Source organism: Amblyomma maculatum, chromosome 3 (assembly GCF_055883805.1).
Source record: "Amblyomma maculatum isolate TAMU_Amacu chromosome 3, ASM5588380v1, whole genome shotgun sequence".
NCBI classification, from domain to species: Eukaryota; Metazoa; Arthropoda; class Arachnida; order Ixodida; family Ixodidae; genus Amblyomma; species Amblyomma maculatum.
This window is the reverse complement of record NC_139346.1, coordinates 205,032,200-205,045,199: the sequence shown is the minus strand read 5'-3', so window position 1 is coordinate 205,045,199 and position 13,000 is coordinate 205,032,200. Positions and strand designations below refer to the sequence as shown.

Here is a 13,000-nt window from a genome sequence, read left to right as displayed (position 1 = left end):
CGTAGCTACCAGCAATTTCAGTAACTGTGCATGCAAATGTATTAACCAGGAGAAACCTACAGCAGTTAAGCTCATCAGAACGATCAGGACAATGAGGCACACCATCACAGAACTCATCCCTGTTAATGCAGAGACCTGACTGGCATCGAAACTGTGAAGGCCTGCAGAGGTGAGATTCTGAAGGCAGCAGAAGAGAGAGAGAGAAAGAAGTTGTAAGAGAAAGGCAGAAGTTAGAGAATGGCGGAGTCATGAAGACAGCATGCATCAGTTACACCGGTGTACTGCACACTTTAAGAACATGCCAGCATGCTGGACTGCTTCAGACTTCACCGACACAACACATGTACAGTCTGCACCATCCTTGCCTTAAATGGCACACTGCACAAAAACTGACAGTTCCCAACTTTTAGAGCCAATGATTACGTACAGCCACATACTCTACAAAGAATGTGGGCATAAGAAATCGGGTTGGAAGCCATAGGTAGGTTTCTACTCCATTTTTTATTGTATGGTGCACAGTGCTCTAAGCAAGGGTTACACAGATTGCACTTAAGCACTTAAAATTTAACAGCAATGCAGAAGACTGCTTGAATCAAAACAATGTGCCAAACTTCAGCACAGCATGCTTTTAGGTGCAATTTTTACCCTAGAAATAAAGCAAAACTCATAGTCTGGAGGTTGACAGCTCATTTTATTTTGCGCTGCCACTAATATTCCATACTGCCTAAAGTACACTTAAAAAGGAAGACCAGTAGAATTAGGCCATCAGTTCAGAAGCAGCCTGTGTGAAGGCAAGATACTATTGCACCTATCCAGCTTTTATTCTAAACTTTCCCCAGTTTCATAAAGAAAAGTGTTGATTAGGTAGATACCACAGTTCTGTTCATCAGAAAAGTCCTCACAGTCATAGTAACCATCGCATCTCAGCAAATCCTCCACACACTTCCCATCACCGCATCCGAACTCACTGCGACCACAGCCCCCTGCAGCGTGCAAGGAAAGAGACGGACAGCAGCATTAAGAAGGCAGCATCAAGGCACCCTAAAGGACAGTCAGCAAGACAGAACTGTGTAGATATTAAGCTATAGAAATCACACGAACATGTGCAGCTACCATAGTGCAATGTATATAAAATGGCCTGAGCATTCATGTAAAGATATAAAGGTTGTACTGGTTTGTTCCAACATGCTTCAATAAGTAAAGCTGCTTAAGAGGAAATGTAACAGTGTAGCATGGATGGGCTGTTTGCAGTTATTTTAGGACAGAAGAAAAGTCAAGACAAGCCCAAACTTGCTGAGCTCATGCCGTTAATTGCATGCATCCTTGCGGCAGACACAAAGCAGCGCGCGTTTTCATGGTGCAGGCCAATTGCAGATCCTGGTCGATGGTGATAGCAACATGATTCAGTTGGCAATATGAGCACTGCTCCTCAGACAGTTTTCCTTGAAACAGTAATACAGCAGATCTAGACATTAGCAATGATTTCGGAGAAACTAGTAGAATCTGTGCCTCTCATGTGCTTCAGTGCCCTTTGTCTGGCAAGAAAGTGGTGAAGCAGATAACGAGTACTTACTACACTCTAGTTCATCTGATCCATCACGGCACTGAGACTGGCCGTCACACCTGTGGCTCTTTGCTATGCACTCTCCGGTCCTGCACTGGAACTCATCAGCAGTGCAGCCTAAAAGTGAGAATGCACATTGCCAAAATTAGCTGCGTGTGTCAAACCCCTTGCGTGGCCTTCCAGTGCCAAAAAAAAGAAGAAAAGAAATCACTCACAGTTGTCTTCATCACTTCCATCCGCACAGTCTCTGTGACGGTTGCATTTTCCAGAAAGTCTGACACACTGGCCAGATTTGCACCTAAACTCGTCTGACCGACAAGCATCAGACACTAAAAAAGAAAACAGATGAATTAAAGATGATTAAGCATCTTTATGAAGACAACAATTACTAGGCATGCAGAGCTGCTTCAGAAAGATTATAGTAGACAGCCACTCCAAATGACTAGGTTCAGAGCAAGGTGGCAGCAATTTATGCAGCTGAGCTTTGCAACACTTCTGGAGCTTGCGAGCAACTTTAGCAAGGCTTTTTAACTAAGACGAATTGTGCAGGCACCTGAAAGGGGCACAGGCACTAGGGTTGTGCAAATGTACTTTTTTTAAACCAACCCGTACTATATGAACAGTGCAGCTAGAAAATCGAATTGAACACTAGTAGAATAAAGATAGAACCAAATCTTATACAAATCAGATATTTGTACTAATAATGATATAAATAGTAATCATTTCCATTTTGCTCAGTTATCCTTTGCAAAATAGATAACGAATAATGAAGTAATTTCTTCCAATTTTCTTCTTCCAGCCTCTCATCTATAAATTAAGAAAAGAATTACCTCTCCACTTTGTCATCCAAGGCAAGTGGTGATCACAGGTGCACACAACACATATGCTAAGGTTTTCCCAATGGGGTTTGTGATGCTAATGCACTAAAACTGAGTAGAATAGAAACCCAAGATTTGTACCAAAATTTACTACGATTAGAAATATTTCTTTAAAACAAGCAACTGTGAGAAACATTGAGGCACTAGTGGCAGCGCTTAGGTATGGTGCTTTAACTTGTGCAGCAAAGCTATAGCTGTTGAAGTACAAGACACTGATTTCTCAAAACGTTGTACAATAGTCAGTTTAACTCTAATCATCGAATTATGTATGTAAAAAAATTACCTTCTGCTATTGATAATGAAGGGATGAATTACAGAGGCATTCCCCACGGCATGAGACAAGTGACCACTACGTACGAGCCATGGCCTCTAAATATGGGTATCAAGGCAGTGTTTGCCAAGCTTTTCCATTCCAAGTGGTGCCAACTCGTCCAGCCATAGGAGACAAGTATAACATTCAAGAACAGTGCCAAGTGAATGGACAGAGTTTTGGAGCTGAACCCTTCATCCTGTGCATGCAGATTGCAATAGGATGATAGGTGACATTGGTGTAGACCCCGTTTTTGAAACAATTATCACAGAATAATACGTCTGGCTTTATTTTAATCTCGTGCTGGTTATCTGAGAACCGTTCTGAAATTTGAGAACATTTTAGTTGTTTCGAATAATTCTGAACATACCCGATTACATTTATTTGAATGATCGAATAGAGGAATGTTCCAATTCTTTCTTCGAAATTTTATAACGTTCACACACCCCTAGCAGGCCCATATGCACATTACTGGAGCTGCGGCAGTTATATATCTGTAGCTCATCTTATACATGCAAGGCATATTAGTACATACCACAGTTTGCTTCGTCAGAGAAGTCTGGGCAGTCTACCCTGTCATCGCACTTCCTGCTAAGGTCAATGCATCGCCCATCACCACACCTAAACTGCGAGGCAGAGCACCCTGGAACTGGACAGATACACAGCATGCTTAACTCTCACATAAAAGAGCCAACAAACAACAAACGCCTTAAATTTACAGCGCAGCCATAAGCGGTACTGTATACTGTAGAGGATCACCATAAATAACCAAAGCCAAGCTACAGCACAATTTAGTTAGTTCAAACCCAGTTAATTGAGAAATTTGTATTATTAGAACTAAGGGTGTAGTTCTGGATGACAATCATGCAAGTCCTTAGCATGAGGTACTTGTTGATTCAGACGTGGGTAGGCTCGCACCGATTAAGTAGGATAGAGATGCGTTGAGGTATGACCCATGAAGTCAGAGATCGCCCAAATAGACTTCTCTGAACCTCACCGCATAAACCAGTGGTGATCGCGCACCCGATGAGTCCGCACTGTGGCAGATGTGACGACTCCCCTATTGCCGAAATACAGCCTGGCAGCATAGTTTCAGTTTCATTTCTCTTGAATTGATGCCATACATCCCCTCCCTTCTCACAGAAATTGAACACATGCTTCTGCTAATTGCGCAATATCAGACACTGCATTGCACATCACTGGGCCCGTATTCCGAGTTTGAGTCTTTATCGAAGCGTCGCTATCTCACGTGACCTCAAGTCATCCAATTGGTGGAAACGTCGGAACCGGGAGTTGCCACTACGGAACCAGAAGAGAAGTCATCATGCTCTGGCATTTCGACCAATCAGATGGCTCGAGATCACGTGAGATAGCAACACTTCGATAACGACGCAAACTGAATACGGCCCTGGTCTGTTATTTTCGGATGGCATCATGTCATAAACACCCACAAATATTTATCTCTCTTGCAGTTATGATAGCAAAGCGTCCACAAACAGCAATGGGGCTATTTGTGAAGAGGCTATCGTGTCGCACTGTGAAAAGAGCTGCGGAGGCACTTGACCTTTTGCGGTTTCGTCAAGTGTTTTGCTCTAAAATTTTATCAAATAATCGGCTAATCGTCGAAATAATTTCGGATAATTCGAACATTTCTCCCGGTCCCTTGAAGGCCTAATTAACTACATTTTACTGTATAATGAGTAAAATGCGCAAAAGATGCATATTGAAGGCCAGCCTATTGCCATAGATCTCAGTTTGCTTGCAGTCATAACAAACAGCCATGTTAAATGCACAGCAGCTTGTTAATGTCTAGGGAATGGGCTGCGACTGCTTGGTATAAAAGCAATGCAGTAAGCTTACCAGGGCAGTTGTGCTCATCGGAACGGTCCCTGCAGTCAGGTGTGCGATCACACTGTCTAGATTTGTCAATGCAGGCTCCATCTCCACACCTGAACTCATTGTTCTTGCAACCTGGCAGCAGCGCAACAGAAAAAAATATTGAAATTCCAAAAACGATGAAATGTTGACTGAAACAGATTTGGAATGAAAACAGTAGTACAGCGTGCTTGAGATATGTGCATGTGGTCGGGCAGAAAGCATCGACTGAAGAAAAATTTGCCTGCATTACAAATCTGAATAGGTAACCTTACCATAGTGGTAACAAGTTAATATCATATCAATTTCAATTAACGCAGATCAATGATAATTGCAAATCCAATAGTATTCTCAATTTAATGTCCCAAATACCTCTGATGTGGCCAAAACAATCTTTGAAGAAAACATATATGTCTACCCTATATTTGGTGCCAGCTATCACATATGCTGCACACAAATTTGCTAATGAAACAGTTCTGTTTAAAAATGAGCTGCACATTTAACTTGAGACCTGGGTTCATTAGGTTTAATTTGATTTGATTTGTGGGATTTAACGTCCCAAAGAGACTCAAGCTATGAGGCACCGTAGTGGAGGGCTCCAGAAATAGAGCACCTGGGGTCCTTTACCGTGCACCAACATCGCACAGCACACAGGCACCTAGCTTTTTGCCTCCATTGAAAAGTGGCCGCCGCAGCTGCGATTCGATCCAGCTTCCTTGAGCACAGTAATCGAGTGACATAACCACAGCACCACTATGGCGGGACGGATTCATTAGGATCAACGAAAACATTTAACATACATCAGCTGTCATGCAAAGCAAATCGGCTTACTGCAGTTTCTTTCATCCGAGTAGTCGCGGCAGTCTGCGGTTCCATCGCATTTTCTGCGGATGTCAATGCAGCTTCCATCTCCACAACGAAACTCGTTGTCCTTGCAGGCTGAAATAGTCCCGGGAGAGAGTGGGGCATGTCTTGAGATCAACTAACACCAAGGATCACATGCTTAATTATATGCAGTCATGCAAGACAAATGATGGACAAATGGGAAGCATTTGCTTTGAAAACTAGCATTAACCAAGATCGAAAAGAAACTGCCGCAGAGATCAATTGTTGCACGAAGTGAAAAACTAGCAGATGCAAAAAAATCTGCCTTCATGAAAACAGCGCACCAAAAATGGGACAAAGAACAGCAGACCCGCACAGTCAAGACGCATAAGTACAATTGGCCTTTGAGGGTAACTGCGTCAGAAAAAGGCACATGGCAGCTCTCCATGGGGCGGTACCTACTAGAGACTTGCTTTGCTGACTGTTGAAAAATAATTCTGGGTAAAGAAACTTGAAGTTTCTACTTTCCTCCAAGGTTCATGCCCAGAAAGAGTATTTTCTATTTGTGACGAATCTACTATAAGCCACCGCATGCTTCTCTGTTTAGAGCTGCAAGAGGAGGTACTGAAACAATGGGTATAATACAGTTCCAGAATGAAAGTCAGATTAGCAGAGAAGTTCCTTGAGACTCAAGCCTTCTAACTTCATTGAACATTATCAATATGGAACGAAGAGCTGTTTGTCCAAAAGCAAGGAGTATGCATTGGTTCCAGTTTTGCACCTCTACGTAACATTCTTTTCCTTGCACATGCAGATGGTTCGCTGAAAAAGTTCTGAACTGTACCAACATAGTAAGGACCTGTCACTATGTAAATGACTTGTGATTCACAAAATGTTTGATCAGGATCATGTTATATAAGGATGCGGAAGACTCAGCTCAGACACCTTGACTTTAGATGCATCATCATCATCATCATCAGCCTGACTATACCCACTGCAGGGTGAAGGCATCTCCCATTTCCCTCCAATTAACACGGTCCTGTGCTAGCTGCATCCACTTGACACCTGCGAACTTCTTAACCTCCTCCGCTCACTAACTTTCTGCCACTCCCTGCTATGCCTCCCTTAACTTGGCATCTAGTTCGTTACCCTAAGCGACTATCTGTTATCCTCTCTTCACACTATATGTCCTGCCAATGCCCATTCTCGATTTCGACTAGAATGTCAGTAACCTGAGTTACTTCTCTGACCCACTCTACACGCTTGCTATCTCATAACGTTACCTCTACCATTCTATTTTTCGTTTCATAGCCCATAGACTAGATATGCGCGAGCATTATGAAGCGTTCATCATAGACCAGAAAAATGCATAAGCACTCTGTTGATGGCAGTATACTTTGTCCTATTTGTGGTGAGCTGTGTTTGTTGAAGTCATATACCAACTGAGCCTGCACCTTACCTAATACAACATCCTTCCCATCGCACAAAAATTACACAGTCATCCAAAGACTTCCAGGGACAAGCTTGAGCAGGCCTTGTCTTTGGGGAATAAAATGAAAATGGTCCAAACAGGTCGAGAAATGCAATGATTGAGAGGACAACACCCTGTGGTTGGTGCCATCTAAGACCACTCACCACAGCTAGTTTCATCGGAGTAGTCTCTGCAGTCAGCCGTACCGTCACACCGTCTTCTGCCTTCAATACATTTACCATCACCACAACGAAATTCATCGTCTTCGCACTCTGAAACACCAATTGCATAATCTTCAGTACATTGCCTGCTAAACGGCATGGAATGCTTCTTACACAATTTCGATTTCTCATAAGCTAAGGCAGTCAGGAAATAAATTTGTGCAACAATCCACACACTTAAAGTAGTGTATATGCAAAAATATGCCGACACAACCTTAAGACCTTAGATTTTACGTTTCAGATTAAAAAAGGGGCTGTTAATAGTCAGTTATTGGAAATTCCATGCTTGACACCTTTCAAACATTTAGCTGATTGCATGGTGGCCTCTGTTTAGAGAGAACTGTTATGTATTTTATTTAAGAGACTTACCGCAGTTTGCCTCATCCGAAAAGTCCTCGCAGTCAACACGCCTGTCACATTTCCTCCGTATATCGATGCATTTTCCGTTGGTGCACCGAAACTCGTTGTCTTTGCAACCTGATAAAGGGAAGAGCAACAAGTTAGAAAACAAAGGCATAAAAACACTATTACAATGCTGCATGTCTGAACAGAGTCGAATATTCAGCACAAAAAAGAAAGCCTAAAGTTGCCAGCCTCTGACACGTGAACCACATTGTAAAGCAGTCCAAATTTAATGGGCACATTTAAGAAACCCCCAAATAAATTCATGGACAAAATGATCCACGAAATGAGTGCATGACATAAAACAAAGAAGATGACACAGCAAGAGCATTGCATCATGTCCTTCGTGCCAGGCTGTAGACGAAGTTCCCTCATTCATAACTGACCAGCCTAAATACCTTACAAAGGCAATTACAGGAATTTTATGAAGGGCACACCTAGTAAAATATGAAGAAGACATAAACGGCTATCCTTACGTCTCAGATTTTGCCATTAACCAATAAACTACTGTTCCTGCAGCAAAATGTGTGCTCCACAAATTTTAATCCCTAAACAGCCATGGCTTCAGCCGAAGCTGCAGATGTGTAATTACGCAGCCTGTGCATGAACAGCTTTGCCTTGTTTCCAACTTCTATAAGTCTATTTAAACATATTCATAGGCATTAATGTCTATTACATACTGTTACCACAGAAAGAACCCACTGCATTCAAAACTTTCCATCGACAAAAAAAAAATCTCGAACTTTATATTCGGGAAAAGAAATGCGTCAGTTTTTCTTTTTGCACAAAATAACAATGGCTAAATTTTAGCAAGGATGTGCAAAAATTGATGCAAGTATCAACAAAATGCCATGACTGAAGAAGTAAACATCCAAAAATCATGGAAGAAATTTTTTAGGTGAAACTGCTATTATGCTCGACTTTGGAGAAAAAGGAAAAAAAGACATCACTAAGCACTTGCTTCGTAACAAGTCTGCATAAAAATGATGGACAATGTGCTACCCCGATCGTTGTTTTGCGAAAGATTTACTGTGCTAACTACATGGAATAAAAAAAGAAAATGCCTTATTTGCAGTATGAAACATGCTAATTCACTTGAAGCAAGGTAAACACTGTCAGGTAGAGCATACCCAAATAAATTTGAAAGTTTGTACACAAGTTCCAGAAACATACATCACAAGAAAAACTGCACATCTTTCTGCAAATTCCAAAAAGCAATGACACAGAAGCCTGCCAAGTAGGTATGGAGACAGTATCGGCAAATAGGAGAATGCCTAGTTTAAATATTCAATTTCCTTCTATGCATATTTATGCAGAAGCATCAGGAAGCAATAGATTGCAAAAGCAAAGCATCAGCAGCAACATACCACACAATTCATCCGATCCATCAGAGCAATCATACTCATCATCACAGACTTGCTGATCGTGAATGCATTCTCCACTGCTATGACACTGAAAGCCTGATACACACTGCTTCCGAAGGGCATCTATGTGTTCATAAAAAAAAAGCATGCCAGGTTTGCAAGCACTACATGCACACCACATTCTCCAACAAGCAGATATAGCATGTATACAAGCTTCCAAAAGCCAAGCATGCAAGCCCAAAAGCACTAGACTATGGTAATATTTAACTGCAATGCCTTAAGCATGCATATTGATTTTTATTTAAAAGCAACAGTAGTCGATTCTGTCAAACATTATATATCAATTGTATTTCCGTATCAGAGAGTTTTTTTTTAACTATAAGTTGGCAGTTATCAAAACCGCAATAAAAACGCCCTGCATTTACTTGCACATCAAGCCTTTCGTTACCACGAGGAAATGACTTTCATAGGTCTCTGAAGATATTTTTTTGCCAGTTTGAATAATACTGCAGGACACATTGCAGCATATAAAATTGAGTCTTTGGAAAAAGCATTCCATAATGCGCAAGTTACAAAGCAGAAAATTTACTAGGGAACACACAAGAAAATTTGAAAATTGAGAGAGTTGATAAAAATAAGATGGAAAAGGCACGATATTTACGGATGCATTATTAACAAAAAAAATTTAGAATACTCATTTTGGTGTACCGTGTCTGTACACCTCCATACTTCAGTTACATAAAAAAGTACAGGTGGAAACAGCCTCATTTCTTATGAAAACCAGGTACTGCTTCACAGTATGGCATAAGGCACGAAACCAAAACTGCTGCAAACTAGCTGTAAAGGCCTGTTAAACATGTTAGACACGCAGAGGACCTTCAGGAATGCGTTTTCGCGAAATAAAACCACCCGGACTCCAAGTCAAAGCTCACTGGTAAATAGCTGGCACCATTATCGGGTAATTATCACCGCTCAACACTGTCAGATAGCAAAGCAGACAATATGATTTGATATTTGACTTGCTGAAAGTCTCTTGGTCACAAAAATTTGATGTCAATGCTGAATTACCACGAATTGCAGGATTATTTTGTTTCGTTTTTTTTCGAGCACGGCCACCATGCGCCGTTTCACAGCAACACATGCACATTAGTTCTCAAAAAGGGCTATCAAAAATCACAACTTCGCCAGAGCGGAAAAATTTAAATTGATTCTACTAACAACTGGGCTCACTAGGTGCATGAGAAACTATTCTAATATGTCGAAATCGGAGATTTGAAGCATTGATCACCGGTGATCGATTTGGATAGGTGCGGTAACGAAAGAGTTAAACCAAGCACATTATACATAAACAGCAACTCACAAGATCTAAGGCAGTTCATATTGGACTTTTTCTGTCCACAGATGGCAGCTCTTACTATCAAAAGGAAGTAAAATCACCTATTCTACAACAGAAGCCTTTTGGAGTCAGTTCTGCAAATGCACACTAGCATATGACATTCTTGTAAATGAGTACAATGTGCTAGCAAGGTGTGTTGCACTAATTGGCCCAGCAGGGCCAAGAATGGAGTTTTACTTGTCAATAAGCAGTAGTTATAGACGTGCAAATGAACCATTTTCTAGAGCGCCTAGGATGAAAAGCCTAAGAATAATGACAACAAAGAAGCAGTAAACAAGCCCATCTTGGCAATGTTTAGAGCGTGTGTAAAAATCGTGATGTCTAAGCCAATATGAGATTATGCCAAGGCCAATGAATCTGCTCTGCTGAGGTGATTTGAGAAAACGTTCTGCTGTGCAAAGAAATAACTTGGATGTTGACAACTACAGTGCACCTCATTCTAGTCTTAGCACAGCATGAATGTTCTATAGCACCAACACGACGCACCAAGTCACCTGCTGAAGGATGTGGCTAAGAAGGTGTAAAGCTCCAATTTACATAACACACAAAAAAAAGGAAATAAAGGACGAAAGGTAAAGGAAGATTGTACAGGTGCAATAAAATAGAATAAAATGCGGCAGAGTAGTCCCTTTCATGTTTCATTTTTTAACCATTGTACAAGCGCATTTTTAACATGAATAAACTTGCTGAAATGTGCCACTCTAGCACAACTAAGCTATATTGTGTAGAAATAAGTGAACAAAATTGATTAAGAGGAAAATATACATACAAGGAATGTAAAACAGGCACATCTGCTGAAGGCTCTGCTATGGCATTAAACTGCGCAGTTAATAGTGCATTTTGGAAAGATAATGTGCCATTCGTTTGACTGCTACATCTCACTGCCGTACTGCTGCAAAGTGCACTATCATTTCATTCCAATTCAAGTGCAGGGTGCCTTGTCTAGCGTGACGGCCAAGAAGAACCACACTGCTGATCTGCTGACAAAGAATTTTGTCAGTACTTCTGTGCCATGCACTTTCTAAATGTTTATTACACCACAGGAAATTTTCTTTCGAAGGCTTTTTGCCCACACAAGTAAAATATAGTATTCTTTGATTTTTACATATCGGCGCATTTAGAGCATGCTTCCATGTTTTTCTATTTCTGATAATCCTCAGCATTATTACTGAAAATGTAAAGTGGGGGCGCATAAAGACAGAAAGCAGGCACAGTAAGAGGACAACACCCGCGTCAATTAACCTCAAGTCTGATCTTGATCACTTGGTGACAAAAGGGGGAAAAAAAGAAAAGCAATGTAGCCGAAGCAAACCAAAAGAGCTTCGATTCATTCAATTCCATTTAAATCTGAGAAACGCACCATGCCCATACAAAAGCGAAGAAGAGGCTAGTGGTAGAGCAGTATCACACTAGCTAGCAATTCGGTGGAGCCATGTCGTACAAGTTAAACTTTGTGCAAATTTTAGATGTACCCAAAAAATATAAAACAATTTCATAGCCTGTAAAACACAAACCTTTGGCTAGATATGAAAAATTGTGTAGAAGAAATTTCAACACTCAGTTTTTTTTCTTTTTCGAGAGACAACGAGAAAGATCGACATGTCCGCAATATTTACCTCTAATTTGTAAAGAAATGAAGGTGCTAAAAAAAAATCGTAACAGTTTCTACCATCCCTTAAAAATAAAATGATGTCGCAAATCCCGCGAAAATAATACCGAATTTGGGCATGCTAGAGTTTCTGAAAGTGCACATGTATTTACTATGGGTGCTGGCACTGGGGAGACATCTAGACTCAAAAGAATAGTTAAATGAGGAACTGACAAAAGCGTACATCTTGTAAAGGGAATGCCCACTGGATAGACTAGGCCAAATTGCCTGACTTTTTAATCAATGCACAAGATGTTTTAACTTTCCTTCCCATGTATGTGAAGCATAGAGCACGTCTATTCCCTCTCGAAACAACTGCCAAACTGCAACGACCTCAGCATCCTGCCAGACAGCTTGCTTAATGTTGACTAAATGGCAATGCAGACAATAAACAATACATGTTTCAGAAACAATCTCCAAGCCAAGTATGTGCTTGAAATTAATTTTGTGCCAAGGCCAATATTAGAAGTATACTTTAGCCTTGCTTACTGAAACTAGCATCATGAAGGATAATCGATCTCAGCTATGCTATTGCCCGTTTCAATTACAATGTCAAAAGATTTAGTATCTCTTGTAGAAAGTTGCCACAACTGTGGGCAGAAAAGAGTAATAATCAAAATATAAGTTCCTTTTTCTTTTTTATAGATTTGTGAAGAAGTAGAGGCAAAGGCAAAGCAAAAGCAACAACATACCACACAATTCACCTGATGCACCATTGCAATCGCATTGTTCATCCAATCCACCATCACAATCGCAAGGCTCATCTGATCCATCCTCGCAATCAAACTCGTCATCACAGACATGCGACGAGTTAATGAATCCATCACCATTGTGACAGAGAAAGATTAAACACCCTTTCAAAGGGGTACTCGTGCATTCATCTATAAAAAAGCATGCCAGGTTTGCAAGCGCCACGTGCACACTATGCTCCCACTGTGCATACCAAACAACACAAGCTCTCTAAAGCAACATGCAAGCCTAAAACCAGATTACGAAGTGCGACGTTTACTGCTTCAAGCATGAATGTAAGAAAGTGCAAAAAAAAG

General features: G+C 41.0%; 1 protein-coding gene across 38 annotated transcripts in view; it reads right to left on the bottom strand.

The window, feature by feature from the left end:
• The window catches only part of trol (terribly reduced optic lobes), a 331,282-nt gene that overhangs the window by 102,471 nt on the left and 215,811 nt on the right, over window positions 1–13,000 (bottom strand). For 35 of the 38 annotated variants that reach the window (XM_084599338.1, XM_084599340.1, XM_084599355.1 and 32 more), the window contains 9 exons: window positions 12,647–12,835; window positions 8,914–9,033; window positions 7,514–7,621; window positions 7,088–7,195; window positions 5,459–5,566; window positions 4,613–4,723; window positions 3,288–3,401; window positions 1,780–1,893; window positions 1,574–1,681 (listed from right to left, as the gene is read on the bottom strand). In XM_084599338.1, the coding sequence (XP_084455464.1) occupies window positions 1,574–1,681; window positions 1,780–1,893; window positions 3,288–3,401; window positions 4,613–4,723; window positions 5,459–5,566; window positions 7,088–7,195; window positions 7,514–7,621; window positions 8,914–9,033; window positions 12,647–12,835 (1,080 nt within the window). The remainder of the gene's footprint in view (window positions 1–1,573; window positions 1,682–1,779; window positions 1,894–3,287; window positions 3,402–4,612; window positions 4,724–5,458; window positions 5,567–7,087; window positions 7,196–7,513; window positions 7,622–8,913; window positions 9,034–12,646; window positions 12,836–13,000) is intronic. The other 3 variants (XM_084599356.1, XM_084599378.1, XM_084599351.1) reach the window with 2 other exon arrangements.